General features: G+C 39.3%; 1 protein-coding gene across 7 annotated transcripts in view; it reads right to left on the minus strand.

Annotated features, from left to right (window-relative positions):
* The window catches only part of TIAM1 (TIAM Rac1 associated GEF 1), a 2502716-nt gene that overhangs the window by 615851 nt on the left and 1862138 nt on the right, over positions 1 to 24727 (minus strand). For all 7 annotated transcript variants that reach the window (XM_044071404.1, XM_044071407.1, XM_044071408.1 and 4 more), the window contains one exon: positions 5114 to 5293. In XM_044071404.1, coding sequence (XP_043927339.1) covers positions 5114 to 5293 — 180 coding nt within the window. The remainder of the gene's footprint in view (positions 1 to 5113; positions 5294 to 24727) is intronic.

Genomic DNA, 24727 nt, shown 5'->3' on the forward strand with positions numbered 1-24727 from the left:
ACTTGTGTGCAGCAAAACACAGTGAGTGACAAGTCAGCCTGCAATGTATCAGTTTTTCATAAGTCATTGAAAACAACGAGGGTGTGTGAATAAGGATCCCAACAACTTCATATCACAATCACAACTGGCACTGAAAAAGCAGAAAACAGTCTAAAATATGGGCATTGCAAGCAGACAGGATACAGGACATCCTGACAAACTGCAACACTAAAACAAATGAAGTGAACAAATGTGAGAGTAAATATATCTTCTCTAGAACAGACAGTATTTTTACAATTCGCTGAATCTAAGGAGGAGGGGCTCTGTTTTGAGGATTAGGAAGTCTATTAAAGAGGAAGGGAAATCTGTGGGGCACATATCTGTCTCTCCAGCAAGACCTATTCATTCTAAAGTTTCACCTTTTTGATCTTTGACCAATCACACCATGTGATTTGATCCAACAACCCAAGCCTCCCAAGTAGCCAGGATTATAAGTGCATGCCACTACACCCAACTGTGCTTGGTACATTCGTGAAAGTGCATCTGAGAAGTTAACAGATCACCCCAAGTATGTTTCCTATTGTTCTGCACCACAGAAAGGTGACCATGTTCAAACATCTACCTGTACATCCCTGAAATGCATCAATTTTACATCTGCTACTTCACCTTTCAATTGGTAATATCATGAGTTGACTACAAGAATAACGTGAAGTACGGAATTCTCTTTCAAATGATGCTTGGGTGCCAGCTGGGACCAGACCATCTTTATCATCCTATAGCCTCTCCTCACATTCAGTTCATAAAATCAAGGTTAACCCACACACACACACTCACACACTCACACATAAAAGAAGAGTGTCATATTTGAGAAGGTAGCCTTGTAGCCTTTGGAGGCACAAACTCACCAATGAATCAGTGGAAGATGGATATATTACCTACAGTGTCTGCTAATATATGTTTTTCAAGTGTATGACCTCTACATTCTGCTTTAAATTCCATAAGTATAAGCAGGTATCACATAATGTATAATTCCTAACATTGAGGTCCCCATAATGTGCTTCCAGTCCTTGACAAATGATGCTGCTGCTACCCCTCACCTCCCACCTTATGGGTCTAAAGGATGCTTCTCTAACCAGAAAATCTATCTCAGTCACCTCATGTTGTTTTCTTGGCAACTGCCACTTGACTCTTGTTAGATCATTCCACCAAGGCTAGGTTTCTGGCACACTAACTCTTACTAGTTATAAAACTGTTTTACATCTTGAAGATTAATTCTGAAATTAATTAAAAGCATCACTCATTTAACAAGGCTCTTACAACAAATTCCAATAGGAATTAAGTTTAACTGAAAGACTACTAGAGACTTCATAATAAGTAAAAGACTGGAAACAGAAAAAGAAATCCCTTAAAACACACCATGGATATTTATCAGTGTCATATTACTATCCCACCTGGCTCTACTTAAACTTTGAAAACTTTTACTCAGGATTTAGCAAGTCTAGAAACATCTGTTGACGTTGTAAATAGCCCTCTGAGAATTCCCATCCAGCCTCCCCAGCATCCTGCCTTCTTATTTTTTCTTACTGTAACCTCTTCAGTTTTGTAATACCTAAACCTGCTCTTCACTGACTAAACTTAAAATATTTGCTGCAGATTAACACCTGTAATTTATACAATTGCTATGTCAACCTCAAAACATTTACTGTACAAGTACCATTCTTCAATGTGTAACTGATCTGTACGTTATTGACTATCATAAATTTCCTAAACACTGTATTCCTTTTGGCCTAGTTGTGCCTGAAAAGGGTTCCTGGATCAGTGCATGTACCAGGTCAACAAATGTATAAATTAAAATGATTAAATCCTGCTTTCTGTATATGTGGTGATCTAGACAGCACATTAAAGGGAAGGAACATGATATTTGTCAGAAAAATGATTTGCATGCTGTCCACAACTCACAGAGAACGTCATTTGCACTATTAAAGGTTTTATTGACGAAAAAGATGACAACTTTTAAGTGTTTAAAGATACCCTGAATACCTATCCCCTAGGAGCAGGCCACACCAAGAAAGAATGCATGGCACAGACAGCCACCCAATGTGGATTTGTATCTTTATCATAAGCTTCAATCCATCCATCCATAACCTCTTTTTCTCATTTTTGCATACGGGGTCCCCCACAAGCTTCAGCTGCTGCAAAATACATTTCCCTTTTTTAGGTTAGCTTCTGTACCTCACACATTTCCAAATTATTCTACTTTGCTTCATATCTTCAGCCCTCACTTCCTTGAAAGTATTTCATTTCACTTTACTAGCCCTTTTAGATTGTTGTTATGCCCTCTTATACATCTTCACAGATGTATTCTGAGGTCCACTGCCTTTCTTCATATAACACATGGCTCATCTGTGTCACTGTGTCCATACAGAGTTTTTTTTTTAAACTGGATACAAGATCTTTTGTTAAGGGTGTGTCTAGTGGAGATGCCAATGCCATTCCTTGCCTTGTAATACCAACATTTACTAGCATATGGATTGTCGTTCTACATGCTATTTCATTCCCACATGACACATTTGCGAACAGCTTCTGCTTCGGGCGCCACGCAGCAAGAAAGACGGAGGAAAATGGCGTCGGCTGATGCTTTTATACCCGAAGAACTGCAGCTATGACGTCGGGTGAAGTGCGACACCAGCCGAGGCCAGACCCAGACTTTGGAATCCGGCCGACCGAAGGGCTGCCTGACGACAGGACAACCCGTTTGTAAGGACTGCAGATGCATCCTTGAAGGACATCCAGACCAAGTCTCTCATATTTGTCCCTTTTTGGTGTGATGAACACTCTATGACGGTCTTAGCTCTCTTGTTATTCTCACATTTTGTACCACTCTGTAAGAGCCCACACAATGTGCATCTGTTACCCCCCCCCCCAAAATGTCAACACCAACCCACTGCCTTACAGAATCCCCTCCTCCCACCCAGAAATAACATCACAGTGAAGTAGCTAGAACACTTAAGCCTATCAAAAGCAATGAGCATGGAGGCTGATAAGACATGGAGAAAAATCAAACTCAACATCAGTAACCTCACCCAAAATTACATAACCTTCTTCTTCTGTGTCTTCCCCTGGGAAGTGGGGTTATAATAGCATCATGGCATTAGACAAACTTCTTCTTCACTTCTTTTAATGCAGTTGCCTGGGCATCAGATAAGGCTCATGCTCTGAGAAGCATTACTAACCTCCGGACATGCAAGGAAAATGAGCTTTGAATATCTGGCATTTCCAATGCAAAGCCAGCTATACAAGGATATAGAAATGATCAGACTCAGCTTACCGGCCTCAAAGACGGATCCTCCCCACCATGCCCACTCCGTGCTGAGAGGTCTGTTAAAACATATTCATTACACATTCTCCCAGCCCATTAACTTTTTTCATATGAACAGAGGCACACGTTACCATAACGAGGGTTATACAGACATCACAAGGGGACACTCCCTACATGTGCAAACATTAGAAGTGGGTCACCCCTGCAGTCACAATGTGTTTCTCAGTGGTTAAAATATTTGTCTAATTGTTCTAGGGTCTGGGGTTCAATCTTGACTTCTGGTCACTATCTGTGTGGAGTTTTTATGTTCTTCTTGTATCTGTACAGGTTTCTTAGTTACTCTTGTTTTCTCCCACCTTACTAAAACATTCTGGACAACTAGCTATTCTAAAGCATCTACACACTACATTTAATCTTGCCCTTGTAGTCTTGGGGGGCAGCCACAACACTGAAAAGAATGGACTACTTCACTTACAAGGATAATAAATGAATAAATTAAAACTAAATTAAATTCACTACATGACTTTTGTGCTTGCCTGTCAGCCAAACCTCCAACTCAGTTAAGTGCCCAATGTCAGACCTCAATCCACATCTTACAACAAAAAGAGAGACTTACATTAATCAGCAAAGGGGTTATAGGTTTTGATTACATTACTTCTATACTGTGATATTTCAACTACAAATGGAAGCAATATTTACATTTTGAAAAATTATCCACAATGAAAAAACACTTTCAAAATCATGGAATGATCTGTTAGTAATCTAAACTAAAAGGTACAAAATTATGACTCCAAAATATAGTATATTAATGCAACCCAGATTCACAGACTGGTAATGCAGTGAAGTACTCTGTCACTGGTGCACACACCTGGTGGGCGATCATTTGCTTATAATTTGTTTAGCAAGGATAAATCAACTCAGATTTATCTCTCACCTAGAATGACATACCCACTTTTTAATTAAGACATTTTAAGTGGTTACAAAAGGGTACACTGTGTAAGTGGCTGTTTGAATCTAGACTCTTAAGGCTTGAATATGTGACCTCTGCTCCGACAGCTACTTCATGCATTTCCGTATGCTTATTATGCATTTCTTTTAAATTTCTGAAATAAAATTACTCCAGACACCCTATAAAATCCAATGTACACAAATTAATGAGAGGACATACAAAAGGAATCAAATGTTTCCTCAGTCTCAAACACAAAGCTTCTTTCTTGCACACATTTAATAGACACTAACAAATTACTTCGAAGAATAATGGTGCTTATGTAGCTCTATTATATTCCATAGTTCGTTTTAAATGTAAAGTACTATGTGTACTAAATTAATATTTTCTTTAAACAAGCCTGATGTTGGTCATTCTGACTAATACTAAGAACAAATGTACAGAGTTTTCTGCTGTTAATGCATACCTCTGATGTGTTTTGCCTATACAGCTACAAAAGTCAAGAAGTGATGTCCCAGATTTCCTTCATACAATGAACCCCACCAATTCCCACAGTATAAAGAATTTTTGTGCTATATTCACATTTTTCTTTTTCAAAAATGAAATAATTCTGAATAACTGCATGAGTGTAATAGCACATTCTGAAGTGGTCTGAACAAACAAAACATGTTCTTTTAAGGGCTGACAATCAGAGACCCAGAAAGCAAACTAATACATACACAGCAGGTAAGACCTGCAGCTCCAGAAATTAAGTTGACCTTTCATTCCTGCTAGCTTGCTTTCTCTTCAGCTGCAGGGACCAATTCTCTGTCATGCTCACCAAACACCACTGCAACTGGACTAGCTTTGAAATAAAATTAAAACCTTACTTTCACATAAGTGCGCTCCGTTTCCACCAGTTCAAAAATGACTTTGCGCAGTTTGTCAGCATCTGTTAATTGTCGCATCGTTGCCAGCTGTGGTCCTGTCAAATCCTGTGGTTCTGAAGACCCCTCAGAAGGATTCATCTCATGAAGACTGCGACAGAATGCTGCGACTTGTTCTGTACTCTAACAGGCAGAAAAGAGAACCAACACATTCAGCTGTGCTGCTGTCAGCTTTCACAAGTGTTAAAAACACACATTTATAATCTCAGAAAACTGAAGAATCACTGTGCAGAGTTCAGACTCTTTGGCTTCATTTCAATGCCTGCTCCCTGCCTGTGGCTCGCTTTTTCCTTATGCTGCACATAAAGTAACTGTCACACTTATGGCAGTGCAGTAGCACCTCCTCCCATGATGTCTTGAGGTGAAAAGACCACCTTTTCATTAGTTGGAATGACAGAACCCCACGTGAAGAACTGTTCTGCAATATCAAATCTGAGTAGCAGAAATCAGGTGCTTCAACGTTTCATAGCAGATGATTACCCTGTCGATGCACTTGACATGCAGCGGCAAACTGTTTTACAGCTATACGAGGACACACTGAAATTGCTATGGCAAGAACACTAGGTGAGAACACAATTAGGAAAAAATAGGGCAGTTCAACTATTAAAATTAACAGCAAAAAAAAAATTACACTGCATATGCTACCTATTGCCTAAATGGGATACAAAGCTAAGATATATTTATGCAACAAAATTAGGCCATTTATTAAATGACAAATTACTCTAGTAGAAAGTCAGACACCAAGAATGCTGGTATGTAATAAATTTATAGAAAAATCCTAACTGCAGAGGAGAGAAAAATAGCTGCTATCAAGTCAGACAAATACACTTATTCATTATTTTTTAAATAAAAATTTTTCAACTTTAGCAAGACCACGACAAGGGTGCAGCCATACACATAAAAATAAATAAAATTACCACATAGAATGAACCTCATAAGGGACTGACCAGCAACTTCAACAGCATAATGAGGGCTGCTATATTGACACCATATGAGAATTTAAAGCAGTTACATGCAGAGCAGCATTAATTAATGTACACTTAAAACAATGTTTAGGCAGGGCAATCTCTACTGCAAGTTCTAAGGCAGGGGACACACGTGACACCGGTTAGGAATATTTCTGTTAACCCTCGCTGTGTAGCACCAAGGCAGCATGTACCAATGAAGGTTCTTACAGAGGAAGATGATGGTATTAAGAGACCTATAGTTCAATGCTGAGAATATTTTTAATCTATATTATACATGATAATATGGCCTTACTTACCACTTGGTAAACAAAGAGTGATATAACCTAACTTCTATATGGTGGGGGACCATGACTTTCGAAACTCAGGGTGTTTTGGCTAAAGTAGCACTTTATGTGATGTTACCTTTAGAGATATTGCCATTCACTTACCAATTATGCTCCTCAAATTAATCTCTTCCTCCATGATAAATCACACCTCAGTCATTTCTTGTCTACCTCTGTCCAGGTTATGACTCTCACCCTTTTCTACCTATTAATGCTTCTAAGTCCTCCTGTTTTGTTTTCTGTCTATTTATCCCTTTCCATCTGCTACTTCACTTTCATTATTTATTTACTAATATTTTGATTACTGGGAAAGTCCAACTGGGTAGATGCCCATTTTCACTATAGGCCCAGGTAGAAAAGCTCCACAGTATTACAAAACATTTTAAGAAAAATAATTTTGCAGTCTTTAAAAATAATACAAAAAAACAACTACACCTTAAATAATACCAGATTTGACATATTATGAAAACATTGACCAAGAATGATACAAGTTATACGACAATGATTTAACAGTTCCAGAAACTTTAGCCCATTTACAGAGAAGTATGAAGGTAAGTTAATATAATACAAACGTTAATTGTAATTCAAACTGAGAGAAAAGCGGCCTTACGGTATATGTAGAGAGAAAGCCAGGTGAGAGAAACTGATAAAAGTAAGGAAGCAAGTGAAAAGGGGAAAGAAACTAGATGTAAGGTACAAATAGAGATTTGTTCACATTTAGGGATATAGTTTAGCCTGGTGTTGAGCAAAAACAGTAGCAGCTTTTGAAGGCTGGGAGATAAATAGAGATAAGGAGTTCAAGGCCTTAGCAACGTGATACGAGTACAGACCATGCCCAGCACATGTGATACAGGTTTGTGGACAGACAGGAGTTTTTGGTCACTTGATCATGATGAAGGACTGAGAGCATAGCTGTGCAGAATGTAGTGCTGGACAAGCAGGATGATTCTATCTAATTTTATAGGTGGTAAGAAGCTGTGTATGTTAGTTGATTTAACCAATTTAAGCTTCTTAGTGCTATACGGTAGTGGGTTTGGAAAGGGTTATTGCTGCAAATTTTGCAACTTTGTTATAGCATTAGTTTTGTTTTGCCTGAAGGTTAGTAAGGATGGAAGCAACATAACTTATTCTGGAGATGTCAATTGTAGCTTTAGTCGCATCTCTGAGAAAGTTTTTGGCTCTATAAGCCATCCCTAGTTTTTGAGGAGTTTTGTATATGCAGGTCAAATTTAAGATGATCATCCACTATCATCCCAAATACTTTGCTATGAGAAGTGACTTCAATGATTGTATCATCAAGAGATAAGACTTTAAATTTCATTTTTTCATGGAAGAGTGATTTGGAGTTAGAAATAGTAGTAGTTTTTTTTTAGGATTGAGCATGAGCTGAGAGTTGCAAAGCCATGTTTCAGTTGCTTTTAAAGTTTCCCAAGTAATATTCTGGAGGTGTGCCATGTTGTCAGATGTACAAATGAGCACGGAGTTCCTTATTGCATTTGTTACTCAGCCTTCCTCCTCTTATTCTCATTACTATGATGTCCCAAGTCTATACATGTTCTTTCTTTCCTCCACTCCCATTAGAATTTCCTCTCTAGGGTCTCCACTTACTACCCCGAGTTTGAGTTACAGCAGGGTAATACCTCAGCTACCCACTTACTCATATTTTGGGTGCCTCGGTTAGTGATATAATCTGAGCCTCCACTTCAGTGCCACTGACATGCTCCTATCCCCACCTTAACATCTCGGAACACCTCCTAAAGAAAGGTTTTCTAACCATCATGACAGACCCCAACATGAAATCCTGTGGTTATCTGGAAATTTCACCTCTCTCTCTCTGGACACTAATAGGCACAACTGATCCATGCCAGCCAAAAACATAAGGGTAGAACTGTAATTAACTATGAGAAGCTGCCTACTGTTATTTTGTTTGCTATCCTACAGTTCTTTTTGCTATATGCTTACGTCTTTCTCCAAGTCCCTTTACCAATACTCAAGTTAACCTAAGGAATGAACAGAAAGTAGCCTCTGTGTAGCCTTTCTTCACTGTTCACAGCATATCTGTCTTACTGCCAAGCTTTCCACAATACAGTTTAGCAGTGCAGAGCTTCACAATCCAATGATTTGCTCAGCAGTTCTTTTCCATGTGTTTTGACTGGGCAGGGCCCCTCATGTCTGTCTTGCGGCTGAATGCCATACTGTCCGCTGTTCAAAAACTGTACTTACCATAGTGTCCTGCTTAAAACATCATAAAGCTTCTTCCTCATGACCCAAACATCCCTTTCCCTTAAGGATGAAAAAATTAACAGAGCCACCTCACCCTACAAGTCCTATTCAATTATGGTTCTAAATATTTTTATCACCACCTTGTCTCCCTTTACAAGTTTTATGACCTTCAAATGTGTCCTTTAAAAAGCATTTGCAGTTTTCTAGATCTGCAAAAATGACCCAGTAAAACCCGACAGAGTACTGGTTCCTTATATCTGTTACCAGTTACAGGTCTCTCAGATATCAAACCTTGACAAGATCCTCTTCACCTCCCCTTAAATCAGTTCACAACAGACAAAGCTTAATTAAATCCCCTTCACCTCACCATTTAGTCAGTTTCTAATACTCCTCACCAGTTTTAGTTTCACCAACAGGCATTTTAGCTTCCTCACTAGCTTTCAGCATGGCATAGTCAAACATCCTGCTAAATATAAAAGACATCCACAATGGCAGCCAAAGTGGTTCCTTTTTTTTTATGACTGGGTCAAGAGTTATACGTGAAGTACCGAATGGCAGGTAACAATACTGCCGGCAACCACTGCACCTCAGGATATACCCCCTCCAGTTTAGGGCACTATCCTTTCAAAGCAAGTGAGCTCCTGAGAAGTTATAGCTAGACAGATGCAGTATCCAGGCAGCGATAATTACGGTGCTAGAGAGAGCAAACAGCAACATACATCATGCCTGTTCTCTTCTCTCCAACACAGACAGTCGCACATATATACCCACACAACGGTTTAAGATGTCTGTCAATCACAAACCCTACACATATGGTGTTATGATCCGAACTCAGCTTGCACTTATTGATTTCCTAAGCACCTCCCCTCCCTCTTTCAGGGGGAGGGAAAATTATTCAAATGAACAATAGAGCTGCACTAGAAGTGGGCAAGCCAAGGATTTTTGAAGAGCAGACAATCGCAGCAGTTGCTAGGTGAAAATAACTTTCAATATGCCACAACAAAGTTGCTAAATTTGCTACCAATAAATAACACTATGCACATCACTGCAAGGCCCTTAAAGTTTGAACTGGCTTGAACTATCCCACTACCTGGACTACGTACAAATCCCTACTGCCCACATCATTTATAAACCTCATGTTTGTCCTGCACAAAAGTATGTTGTTTCTTCCTATAACCAAAAGAGAACCCTTTGTTTGAATAACAAATGGCTTCTCACCATCTCTAAACCTCAAAAAGCAATTGGAAATCGCCTTTACTGCTACTCTGTTGCCAAAAAATGGAATTCCGTGCCACAGGTCATTACAACTAACCTACTATTCTTCCTTTAAGCATCTTCTGAATGGCCACCTGTCAGACTCATGGCTCTGCTCATGCTATATTCCTGGTTGAACACAAATCTATCCTAAGCTCTCTCTTCCTTTAGTAACAAGTGAAAGTCATAAGTTTCGTTCAATTGTAAATATTTTGTGAATTGCCAAAAGAATCCACTCCAGAACTGTATATACCATTTTATTTTGCTCTTTCTCATTGTTATCTTTATAACATATTTTTAGTATTTTTAGTATTTTTCTGTCTATAAGAACGGTTACTCATGTGTTTATCCAGATTGTGATGTAATGGTTGCGATCACTTAACCCACCCATGTAAATTCACTGCTTTCCAGAATAATCTACTCTTTCTACATAGCTAGTCTGTTGCGGAATGGATGCATTTGGATTTGTTGGATCTTGAAACTGCTGCAGAACAGAAGGAAATTTGCTGGTGGTGGAAAATGGTTAAGTTCTGATACTAATGTATATCTATCAGTATGGAAGAGGAGGGGAATGCTCCATATAACACTTCTAGTAAATTTATATAGCCTCCTAAAAGGACATCAACAAGCAGTCAGTCTGCATTTCCATCGGGAAGATGTAGAGTGCTTGATCAACATGACAGTCTGAAATTTGCTGCGGAATTACTACACATCTCTCTGTAAATATTACTGCTCAAATCAGAGTACTATATATGTTTCTGTCATTACACTCTATTCACAGAGTGCTAATGCAGTTACAATGAAGCGATTATATTTAAGGGTGCATGTGGACTTGAGGCCTACAGAAAAACGCTTTTTGTGTTTAACTTTTTTAGATTTTTTTTTTTAATAGACTGATATAATTTTATTCATATTAGTCCACTATCCTGACATTCGAAATACCAATGCTCAGCACTTCGAAACTCTGAAATCTCGAAATTAAAAAAAAAAAACAAGAATACATCAAAAACACATTTTTGCAGGGGGGCAAGCCCTCCTCCGAGATCGCACTAGAGTGAAGAGAACTGTAATGTTCCCGTTCCACACTATATGGCGATCTCCATTTACAGGTTGAGATTCCACAATCTCAAGGCTCTGAGTGTCAGTATTTACAACATCGTGATTGTGGAATTTCGAAATTCTAAAGTGGAACCATACATAATATATACATATATATATATATATATATTACATACACACACACAATAAATGTGCTATGTACAAAGGCAATAAAGCTACTGAAATACTGGGAGGTAGAAGTAAAATAAAACTCCACCTTTCCCTGTGAATGTCTTAATAAGACATACCACTACAGTGGCAGTTCAAAGCTGGGGAGTTATGTGGTATGTGGATTGCTTAATTCATAGGTTCAGCCTGCAGACTATTACAAACATAGGCAATGACCAGAGGTCAGAATCAAACCTTCTACCCTTCACCTATTAACTAAAAGCCTTAATCAGGTATAAAATGTGCATGACATGTCCAGAGTACTCAATATGCCAGAGGAAATGAAGAGTGATGCTGATACGAGTTTGTATGACAAGAGTTAAGAGTGTAAATAAATAGACTACTAAAGGACTTTCTTTGGGTCATCCAAGAGGTACAGACTGAAAATGGAACTGGATATTGGGGCAGTTATTTTCAGTGTCTTAACTACAGTGATAAAATGCGGTCCCCAAAATGGAAAAGTTAAGGTGACCATACCCTGTCATTATGAATCACAGATAATGGATTGATACAGGTATAGATGAACAAGACAACCATTCTTTGGCAAAGAATGGCTATTGGCTGGTATTTCATTAAAATCTTATATGTGGCATCAAATAATGGAGGCCACAAGTTCATGTTTGAAAAGTTGCTACAGCTGTTAGCTGGTTCAGAGCACTCTTACATCACCTTGTTATACAGTTAAAACAACACAGGCTTTGAGTTAACACAGATAAGTACAAAACAGTTCAAAGCAAATTGTTATCACTTGGAAGAAGAAAGTGGATTGCTTAAGTCATATGACAAGACAGAGGCAAAGATGGTAAGCACCCACAGCAACAGGACATGGCATACCAAAGTTCATGCTTGACTGTTAAAGTGCTATCAAAGGTTTTGTGTGAAACAAGTTGTAGGTTTACCATGGTAGGTTTGTTTGGAAATAGACAACTGTGAGTAAGGTTTTTATGCAAGATGATAGTAATATCAGATGATCCATGCTAGGGAAATGAAAATGTTCTTTTATTTGGAATTCAGAGCCTACAGTGGCCCCATAATGGTTGCATCAAAATGGCAAAGCTAGTCAGCACTGTGACATACAGGGATAAAGTTCTGCCTATGACCCAGGTAACCCAGTTTTGAAAAGCAGTTTGGGTGTCTTGTCTATGGTACTGGCCGAGAAGGACAGGCCTTCACAGCCTGAAAGGGAAGGGCAGACATGCACATAATGCTGCAGAAAACAAAAAAGATAAAAAAAAAAAAAAAACAAAGTTTAAAAGCTGAGTATTAGTGCTATAAACATGATATGCACACCTGATCTGTGAAGTGGTCTTCTGCAGTAGGCAAGTACTGGGATCACTTCTGACACTCGCATGCCCTGCATGTCTAATTTACTTCTCATTCACACACTTATGGTCATGTATGCTCCCTATGCAAATGACCCCTTAAGGGCATCCCAGGGTTTTAACTACATTTGACTGCTCATGACTTTTTCACCAAGTCTTTATGGGTACATTCAGGCCAATAAAGCCAAACCCCACTAGCTGTGGGTATGCTATCAGAAGCCACGTAGCTGAAAAACTGATACAGTAAATTCTCAGTTAACTGGAACTCAATCAACTGACAAAATAAAATTGAAGAAATACAGTACAATTTTCATGTGTTGCACTTTGTTTTCTTCCCGCAGAAACATACCTTACGTTTTTAGGGTTTTAGAGTTATAAAAAGGAAGATAGGAATAAATTCCTCTCTCCCCAACCTGAGAGCAAGTCAAACCAAGCAAATAGTACAGGGTACATTATTAGTCAGGCTTATTTTTAATAGCAACACTCAAGAAACCAGAAACCACAGTTATCCGGCATATACCAATCCCCATGGGTGTCAGTTAACAGAGTTTACTGTATAGAGTAAGGGGTACTTTGCATATATCCCAGAGGCCTCTTATACACCAAAGTGACTCTGGGTCTTTCTTGCAGGTTTTACTGAATGGTTTGTCTGTATGACATTTTTACCCTTTGGTTTGGGCACAATTTGGGATATTTTGCAGGGACTTTAAAGTTTATGGACATCAGGCTTGATTTTAAGCTCTGTGATTCTAAAGTACAGCCTAACTAACCTCTTGCGCTGTACTAACAAGGTCAAAAAAGGCTGAAACATGCATGTCTACAGCTAGTGGGATTTGGCTTTACTGGCCTGAATATACCCATTAAGACAAAATGCAAAAAAGTCATGGGCATTCAGAAGCCATTTAGCTGAAATACCATTATGTCCTTAAGGGTTCACTTGCATATAGCCTATGATGTTTAAGGTATCACATAGTGAAGACTCTAGCTTGGTTGAGGTTTCTTGCAGTTTTTACTGAAATGTTTGCCCGTGTGACACTCTGACCATGTGGTTTGGATTTCAGTGCAGAATGAGGAGTAGTTCCGAGCAACTGAAAACATTCTTTAAATGACTGTGCTGGCTGAACCCCCAAAAGACAAGGCCACTCTGCAGACTCACTGGTTACAGTTGATACCCTTGGTACTTTGGATCTGCTGGTTCACTGCAACTTACAGAACCATTAGCAAGAATCTCTGAGCGCTAGAAGTTGATGTACACGATTATACTGCACAGGGTTTAGTGCCACCTTCTCTAGAAAAAAATTCCACACAGGACAAGAATGGCAAAAGGTTATAATCTTAGCTCTTTTCCTTGTTTTGTGTGTGAGTGTGTGCGAGAGTGAGAGTGTGTGAGAGTGAGAGTGTGTGCGAGTGTGAGAGTGAGAGTGAGTGTGAGAGTGAGTGTGAGAGTGAGAGTGAGAGGGAGAGTGAGAGAGTGTGTGTGTGTGTGTGTGTGTGTGTGTGTGTGTGTGTGTGTGTGTGTGTGTGTGTGTGTGTGTGTGTGTGTGTGTGTGTGTGTGTGTGTTTGTGCGTGTGTGCATGCACACGAACATGTGCTTCTTCACTCATGATTAGTCAACCAGAACAACACCTTGAAGGGCATTATGTGCAGGCATCTAAACTATTCAAGCAAAGGCAAAGCACTCATGGTGCAAGGGCTACCGATGGACAGAATTTACCAGCAGGATACAAGAAAGCACCCCTGATGGTGGGGAGAACAAACATTCAGAAATGTACCAAGCTGGATGCATCAAGAGCTAGAAAATCCAAATATTCAGCAACACAACTGCAGAAGGCCTCTTAAACCAAGTCATGCAAGTCTTGGCACATCTACAAATATATAATGAGACATTTCAAAGTGAAAGAAAATGTACGGGTTAAAGCAACGTCAGGAATGCTGATGATGAATCAGAATGCAGACTCCAGGCAGGACTCAGCTAGACAAGATGTGCACCCAGAGAATGATCATACTAGATGGATGAAAGGCCAAATTAGTATCCATGCATAGAAAAATAATCAGGCCAACATCCATAAATGGATGGATAACCAGGTCAGTACACAAACAGATAAGCAAAGGGCCAATAACTGAAGATGGATGGATGACCAGAGTTGAATTTACAGCCAGAGAGTGAGGGAGAATTACAGCTGATATAGTACATTCTTCAAAATGAGGGATGAACTCCATCATCAAACAGAGAATTAAGCCCACCCAATTTCCACTAAACCAAAGGTCTGAATCAAAGGCACTGCACAGTGCTAAACTAAGGGCTCTATTATAGTCATCTGGTCTCCAGTGTACCAAATATGTCAGAGGCACTTCACACCCTGAAAATGCAAGGCTTTTTTTCACAGAAATCCCTAAACCAAGAGTCTGCATCAGAGGCACTGCACAGACGCAAACAAAGGGCTCCGTTATCTCTATATGACTTTCACTAAACCAAAAGTCTGTATCAGAGACACTGCACAACCTTAAACATGGGGCTCTGTTACAACAACCTGATCCACCCCCACCCCCAAATCAACCGTCTGTATGAGAAGCACTGCATAGCCAGAAATGCATTGGTATTACTCTATACCCAAAGTCTTCATCAATAGCACTGTACAACCTGAATGCAAGCTCTTTTTACAGGCATCTGATTATCCTTAAACCAAATGTCTATAACAGAGGCACTGTAATACCCCAAATGCAGATCTGTTATAATCACCCGATTACCCCTAAACCAAAGGCTGGTATCAGAGGTACAGTTTAATTCCAAACAGAGGGCTCTGTGTCATCATCTGAGGCACTCCACAGCCTCAAAACTCAGGCCTCTGCTGCAGCCATCCAATTACCCAAATCAAACGTCTGTATCACAGGTACTGCACAGCCACAAATGCAGTACTGTCTTTCAAGAGGGAATTTGCCTAACTGCCTATTCTGGTGAATAAGGCAAGTCCTGTTCGTGTCACCCATGTCATCTTGGACAGCTAACGATAAACCTCTCTGTAAAGAACTTATGAAATAAGAAGGAAAGAGAAAGAGCATTCTGAAATGATAACCGCGACATGAACCACTGAAACATTTGCTATCCAATGGAAGCTTAGTAGTTCAGGAATGAAAATGACAACATCAAAAGCTAGCTGACTGAGAAAAGTGTACATTTTTAAGTCCTTATCTAATCACAGTTACGAGAGAACATTTACAGCATTCAGGTATATGGTATAAACACGCAGTGCAGTTAATGCTCATTCGAGAGAACATTTACAGCATTCAGGTATATGGTATAAACACGCAGCGCAGTTAATGCTCATTCGAGAGAACATTTACAGCATTCAGGTATATGGTATAAACACGCAGCGCAGTTAATGCTCATTCGAGAGAACATTTACAGCATTCAGGTATATGGTATAAACACGCAGTGCAGTTAATGCTCATTCGAGAGAACATTTACAGCATTCAGGTATATGGTATAAACACGCAGCGCAGTTAATGCTCATTCGAGAGAACATTTACAGCATTCAGGTATATGGTATAAACACGCAGCGCAGTTAATGCTCATTCGAGAGAACATTTACAGCATTCAGGTATATGGTATAAACACGCAGCGCAGTTAATGCTCATTCGAGAGAACATTTACAGCATTCAGGTATATGGTATAAACACGCAGCGCAGTTAATGCTCATTCAAGAGAACATTTACAGCATTCAGGTATATGGTATAAACACGCAGCGCAGTTAATGCTCATTCGAGAGAACATTTACAGCATTCAGGTATATGGTATAAACACGCAGCGCAGTTAATGCTCATTCGAGAGAACATTTACAGCATTCAGGTATATGGTATAAACACGCAGCGCAGTTAATGCTCATTTCCAGGACAGCAGGGTAAATATTTGTGCCTGGTGCATTACTGAATGTGCACAATGGTTATTCCTTACTGCAGCACATCAAAGCTGGGAAACAAACGCTGCTCTGTATGCACTACTCATGTGGTTAGATGCACGCACCCAGCTGGAGCGCCATTTATTAGTTCAAATAGCAATACATATAAAATAATACATATATTGCACTCACTTTGCCCGTGTGACCTACGTCATAGCTGAACAAGGAGAAAGGAGAAAAAAAATTTTAAAAAAGTAAAACTGTATGAATTATTTCTCTTCAGTCCACATATGCTGCTCAGCATAAGGAACTATTTAGACACACCAGTCTTATTACAACGATATGACCCAGAATCCCAAACAAAGCTATTGGGCGTCATAATCGACTATAGACTAAAATTTGACAAACATTTCAAACACAATCAAAAAAGTTCATAAGAAAATGGGAACACTGCATAGAAACAAAAAAGTCTTAACAGACACTGCAAGAACAGCCATAGCTAGAACTCACCTTCTCACCTCACTTCTATATGCCTCCCCTATACCCACCAACCTCAAAAAAATCTGAACTACGCAAACTAGATGCATGTTGCAATAAGAGTGCCACATTTGCAAGATTCCACACATTCAACTCATCACTGTCATTGCCTAAAAAAAATCTTTCTTGGTTGGAACGACCCCATGTTCTGAACTATAACCAGTAAATAATAGTTCACAAATTAATGCATAATCCTGGAAATGCACCTTCCCTAAAAAAATCTTCTAAAACCCTACTCTAATAATCATATTCTTCGATCATTTGACAAAGACTTGCTACAAATTACCAAAGCATGGAACATAGCAGGCAACTCTCTCTACTCTAACTTTGCTGCAAAGAACTGGAATACCCTTCCTCATAGTATTAGATCCATAAACAACCTTAAGCGATTCAAAGTCTCTCTCAAAAGACTCCTGCATGAATCCTGGCTTTGCCCGTGTAATACTCTAGTTTAAATACTAACATGACCCTTATTTACATAATTCTGTGGTGCATATTTTAACTCTACTAACCCATCTCTTGTAGCACCCACTACTCCTCTACAAATAGTTACATTATTACCTGCATCATTCACCACGGAAGTATTATTAACTATGCTCTACTTGTTTAGGTGAATCTCTTTGCCAAACTAACTTCCGAACTAATTTTTTTATACTCATCCACACACACACATAAGTTAAGCTATGCTTTTCTTTGCCAATGGTTCATACCATGTTCTGTTTGACTACTGTGTTTATTTTTTTACATTACTAGGTTACAAATTCTTTTTTCCCCCAACATTATTCTGTGACAATTTTATGTAAGCTATCATTGGAGCTTTTCTCCCTGGGCCTATGCGGAAAATGGGCACTGACCCAGTCGGACCATCCCGGTAAACAATAATAAATGACTGGTAATGTGGCCACATCTGCTTTTAGTTTCTGCTCAAGGTTGGGGTGGAAGGCAGAGAAGCATGATGGGAAAAAAAAGTGCATAGCAATCCTAATAAGGTTGATCAGCTATATAGCAAATACATAAGCACCACAGGATGATGCTACTGCACCCCTACTCTCCCAAAAACATGGAACAACTTGATCCTGGGGAGAGGGTGTCTGTGACCATCACAGACTTCCCCTTACCCCTCGTCAGACAGTAACACACTGCATAAGTGAGAGCTTAGAAAGTGCAGCTTTAATCATACCAACTCTGCTCACAGCTGGCAATAAAACAAGGTGAGGGAAGGGATGGCTATGTCAGCTGCTGCCATGTAGCAACAACTCGCAAGCATGGACCATTCTAAATGTACCATGCATACAAGTCATTGCACATGCAGAAATGTGACATATACATGCATCCAGACTGTATGTGCCTTCCTGTATAGCCCAAGCAGTAGTAAATGGCAAGAAACTTCTCTCTGGTCTAGTGCATCTGCTACTCAAAGTTAGGAAGTGCACATGCAATTTAAGACAGACAAATAACCACATATGCAGGGACTTTTCAGCAACTTTAGAGGGAAATCCTACAAAAGGAATGAAACAAAACAAATATATAAATGGCTCATTAGTGCTGAAATCTCATGCTTGCAATTACAAAAGATGGTGGCAGGAGCATTTTATCAAATTAAATGATGGGGATCCTTTAGAAATAATGTTTTAGTTAACAAATGGCAGTAACTACTTCCACGCACATTAATTATTTCTGAAACTGTGTGAATGTTTATAAGGAGGAGTCCATAATAAAACAAAGTAGTTTTGTTTATGCAAATGAGAAATAATATATAAGCATATTGTACAAAAAGACAGCTTTACAAATGATATGCATTTTCACTGGCCTGACTGGATACAGGCAAAAGGTGACAACTGTATTATCCGTTACCGGACACTGGGAATGGTCTTGAGCTGTTGCTAGGGCTGGACAGAAGGAACAGGATGAAGCAGACAATGGAAAGCTTTAAGGCATCAGATGTCTGGGAGACTCCTGTGGGAACCTTGCAGGAGATCTTACTATAAGCAGAGGGGGCGGAAGTCCTAACATCACTGCATCACCCACTCACACATCTGGGGTCAATGAGTGCCTGGCATGAGAGAGATGGCTCCTGGCTCCATGAATGCCACTCCTCATTGGATCCCTTTCTCCCCAGACCTATCACTGTGTGGTTGAGTCCCAGAGGAATCGGGATGGGAGGGCTACCCAGGCTACCTGAATGGAGAAATCAAGGGATCTGAGGTGGGATAGCCAGGGGGACAAGTGTAGATCAGAGTGTAAAGTATTTGCGCTACATCTTTAAGACGTATGCAAGGTTGTGTGTGCACGTATAAATTCCAAAAAAATTCAACCCCTAGTGCCATTTTGTAGAAGCAGCCAGTGAGCGAGCATGTATGACTGCAGTTGTTAGTTTGTATATAAGTTACTTAACTTGTAGTCAATAATCAACAATTATATGTTTGTATGAAATAAAGCTGCTTGAAGAGAACCCACAAAGATTTGTTTATTCGTGTCCTAACAGGAAATCAACATTAAGGGACTGTAGGCTGTGCAAAAGTCAGTAGGGGGCGCTATAAAAAAGATATATATATATATATATATATATATATATACACACACATATATATATATATATATATATATATACATACACATACACACACATACATAAACAAGACTACTATTATGCAACTTACAAGTTCGTGAAGTTCTGTAAATGAGTATAAAAATACTGGTAGTTACCAAAAATGGCATGTGTCACCTGCATCAAGAACACATATTTCCCAGGCCATTGCATTTATAAATAGTGTACTAAAAATTGTATATTAACCCATGTGCTAATGAAGTATTCACAATGTCTGAATGTTTTTCTAACAGTAATGTAACTACATGGCAAGTGATAAAAGATTACATGGTTCAACAATGATTTTGGTTTTATTTAGTTATTCTGAATTTGTTAACTAGGGTAAACCCCGGATCCCAAAGTATCAGTTTAGAAGCTGGTAATCGTATTAAAAATTGTCATTTATGAATTTATAAAAGTGCATATTCCAATTGTAAATGCTGACGAGTGATCTGTGTACAAAAAATCTGGTTTATTCTGGAAAAGTTGGAAAACTTTTACTGGGATGAGACACCTGAGATTATGTTGGCTTTGAAAACATTTTTAACACAAATATAAAAGGCTAATCAAAATGTGTCAAATATAATGAGGTAACAATTTGACTGTAACAATTTTGCTAGTACAAAGGTCAAACTGAACTTCTTTAATGCTATGGGACTTAGAAAATATATAGCTTGCTATCCAGCTTTAATGGTGCTACAAAAACTGAATCAATGACTTTTTAAGACATTGCAAATTTTCCAAAATCACTTGAACACAAAACCAAATGCAATAGCCTGGCAACTTAAATTTCATAAAGGAATCAAATACTGAAACAATTTCTGAATGGCTAGGGCAGCCATGTAACCAGCACTCTCAGTTTCAAGGGAAAATGATTGAAACAGACTGAAGAACAAGCATAAGATTTTAATGTCAAAATCAGATTTATCCTAAACACACTATTACACCATCACCATGGAAACAACTGCAAAAGGTGTCACAGTACTGCAACAAGAGCTGGTTGATTTTACACAGTAGTTTCTGGACCTACTCAATCAAAAGCCATCATGTTTTTTTTTTGTTTTTAGCAGGGTCTTGACTTGTGTTAGTCACTGATGACTAGAAGTATTCTACAATATTCCAGGTGAAAAGTCATGATGGAAGGACGTGCAAGTGGCAGGATGACAAACATAATATGCACAAAGGAATACATTTAATACTCATGAATTACATGAAGTGCATGGCATATTAGACTTACAAACTTTTAATGACAATGAATGGGAAATACTCAAGAACTGAAAGTGCACAACCTAGGAACATGTACTCTGAAGGCCATACAGGTTACACCAAAGGTACACCAAAGGTGCACGGAGAAAGGCAGGACAAGAAAGTAGATACTGGATCAGCTACATTACTTTTGTATACAGGTATGACAAGTTAGGTTTGCATACGCCAACTGAAAAAGATGGTTTAGTTCTGTCAAGTGACAGAGACAAAATATTTAGTAATGTTCTGAAACAAAATATATATGCCAATTACTATGTACAAATGTGGTCAAACATTATTATTAGGAACAGAAAGAATTTTTCAATAAAGTGCAAAAGGAATTATTTTAAACTTCTGCAATCAGCTGCATGATCACCACCACAAAGCATCAGTAAAGAAACACTCAGTTACCTAAGGGTACACGCAAAGCAGTACAAGAACACTTTAAAAGATCAGATATTGGCATAAAGCTAAAAGCATCCCAAACAGCTGTGAGAAACTGCACAGGCATGTACTTTAGCAAAGAACTGTACAAGCATAAACAAAATGTATGCTATGAATGATACATCCTATCTTTTCAGCGTATCAAAACAGAAGCTGCACCAGGAATTGATGCAAGACATCCATTATGTCATTAAACCTTTTAAGAATTCCAAGGAGGATTCACACAATACAATACAAGGAATCCAACAAAGATCCGATGGAAGACACTGCGGGTGCCTTCACAACTGTGCAACAACTAGAAACTTAGTCCTGCAAAAACATTGCATTTCATTAGTCAGGAATCACACATTTTGTACAAGAAACCAGGAATGTATTTAATCTGTAAAGAAAGATTGGTAACAGCAACATCTCCCTTACACTCTGTTTCACTTACTGCTGAACACACAAAATCCAGCAACACTTACCACTTAAACAGTACATAAATAAAACGCTTAAAACGTGTCATGTTTCTATTTCACTTTTATGTCTTGAAGTGTTATCAATAAAACAGTAGTTGTACTTCTATTCCTCTCTCTCTCTCTCTCTATGCATGTCTACATTATTTATATATATATATATATATATATATATATATATATATATATATATATACACACACACACACAGACACACACATACACACACTACACATTTTTCAAATAGGCATGCTTTACTGAGGAACATTAGTTGTGTTCACATGTGTAAACACTTTACTGTGTTTACAGCCAGGACATACATACACACTGTACATGTGTGAAAAGTTATGCAATACATCAGTTTTTTTCTCCAAACAATATTTAAAGCATACATGACTTAAGCAGACCATCTGTTATAATAAAGTACTATACAGCAAGTACCACTCCTTTTGAGAAATGCAGTAGGTAGGGAAGAGATGTAATGGAGAAAGGCATTATTGCACATGCACAAATCTAACACTAGGCAGGGGTCAGCCTTTTTAAATAGCTTTAATAGCAATAAAAAGCATGGCTAATGTTCTATTCAGTAGCATGCTAAATCAGACACAATGCAAACATCACGTCAACCTTTTCTGAGTTTTAAGCTGTGTAGTCACAGTTCCTTACCAAATCATACCTGTGCCAAGGACAATAGTGATAAAGCCTCAAAATACAAACGAGTTTAAATGCCTTACTGAGTCGCAATGATTTCCATACGATCCATTTAAAAGCCATAAATAGCACAGTTCTAAGCTAGATGTAGGATAAACAGCATGTTGGTAAAACAGGGTTCATACCTTATCCATAAGGTAAATGATGCAGCAACTTTTCGCTGCTCAAGTGTTTCTAACACAATAATGATGCAAATAGAACTCCTGACAGACGGCAGCAGGATCCTTACACCACACATTTACTCTGCACTAGTGAAGCATTTTACTCAAGGCTGACAGACGGCAGCAGGATCCTTACACCACACATTTACTCTGCACTAGTAAAGCATTTTACTCAAGGCTGACAGACGGCAGCAGGATCCTTACACCACACATTTACTCTGCACTAGTAAAGCATTTTACTCAAGGCTGACAGACGGCAGCAGGATCCTTACACCACACATTTACACTGCACTAATGAAGCATTTTACTCAAGGCTGACAGACGGCAGCAGGATCCTTACACCACACATTTACTCTGCACTAGTGAAGCATTTTACTCAAGGCTGACAGACGGCAGCAGGATCCTTACACCACACATTTACTCTGCACTAGTAAAGCATTTTACTCAAGGCTGACAGACGGCAGCAGGATCCTTACACCACACATTTACTCTGCACTAGTAAAGCATTTTACTCAAGGCTGACAGACGGCAGCAGGATCCTTACACCACACATTTACTCAGCACTAATGAAGCATTTTACTCAAGGCTGACCGACGGCAGCAGGATCCTTACACCACACATTTACTCTGCACTAGTAAAGCATTTTACTCAAGGCTGACAGACGGCAGCAGGATCCTTACACCACACATTTACTCTGCACTAGTAAAGCATTTTACTCAAGGCTGACAGACGGCAGCAGGATCCTTACACCACACATTTACTCTGCACTAGTAAAGCATTTTACTCAGGGCTGACAGACGGCAGCAGGATCCTTACACCACACATTTACTCTGCACTAGTAAAGCATTTTACTCAAGGCTGACAGACAGCAGCAGGATCCTTACACCACACATTTACTCTGCACTAGTAAAGCATTTTACTCAAGGCTGACAGACGGCAGCAGGATCCTTACACCACACATTTACTCTGCACTAGTAAAGCATTTTACTCAAGGCTGACAGACGGCAGCAGGATCCTTACACCACACATTTACTCTGCACTAGTAAAGCATTTTACTCAAGGCTGACAGACGGCAGCAGGATCCTTACACCACACATTTACTCTGCACTAGTAAAGCATTTTACTCAAGGCTGACAGACGGCAGCAGGATCCTTACACCACACATTTACTCTACACTAGTAAAGCATTTTACTCAAGGCTGACAGACGGCAGCAGGATCCTTACACCACACATTTACTCTGCACTAGTAAAGCATTTTACTCAAGGCTGACAGACGGCAGCAGGATCCTTACACCACACATTTACTCTGCACTAGTAAAGCATTTTACTCAAGGCTGACAGACGGCAGCAGGATCCTTACACCACACATTTACTCTGCACTAGTAAAGCATTTTAACTCAAGGCTGACAGACGGCAGCAGGATCCTTACACCACACATTTACTCTGCACTAGTAAAGCATTTTACTCAAGGCTGACAGACGGCAGCAGGATCCTTACACCACACATTTACTCTGCACTAGTAAAGCATTTTACTCAAGGCTGACAGACGGCAGCAGGATCCTTACACCACACATTTACTCTGCACTAGTAAAGCATTTTACTCAAGGCTGACAGACGGCAGCAGGATCCTTACACCACACATTTACTCTGCACTAGTAAAGCATTTTACTCAAGGCTGACAGACGGCAGCAGGATCCTTACACCACACATTTACTCTGCACTAGTAAAGCATTTTAACTCAAGGCTGACAGACGGCAGCAGGATCCTTACACCACACATTTTCTCTGCACTAGTAAAGCATTTTACTCAAGGCTGACAGATGGCAGCAGGATCCTTACACCACACATTTACTCTGCACTAGTAAAGCATTTTACTCAAGGCTGACAGACGGCAGCAGGATCCTTACACCACACATTTACTCTGCACTAGTAAAGCATTTTAACTCAAGGCTGACAGACGGCAGCAGGATCCTTACACCACACATTTACTCTGCACTAGTAAAGCATTTTAACTCAAGGCTGACAGACGGCAGCAGGATCCTTACACCACACATTTACTCTGCACTAGTAAAGCATTTTACTCAAGGCTGACAGACGGCAGCAGGATCCTTACACCACACATTTACTCTGCACTAGTAAAGCATTTTACTCAAGGCTGACAGACG

This window comes from Protopterus annectens, chromosome 5.part0 (assembly GCF_019279795.1).
Source record: "Protopterus annectens isolate FY-2018-M chromosome 5.part0, PAN1.0, whole genome shotgun sequence".
Classification (NCBI taxonomy): Eukaryota; Metazoa; Chordata; order Ceratodontiformes; family Protopteridae; genus Protopterus; species Protopterus annectens.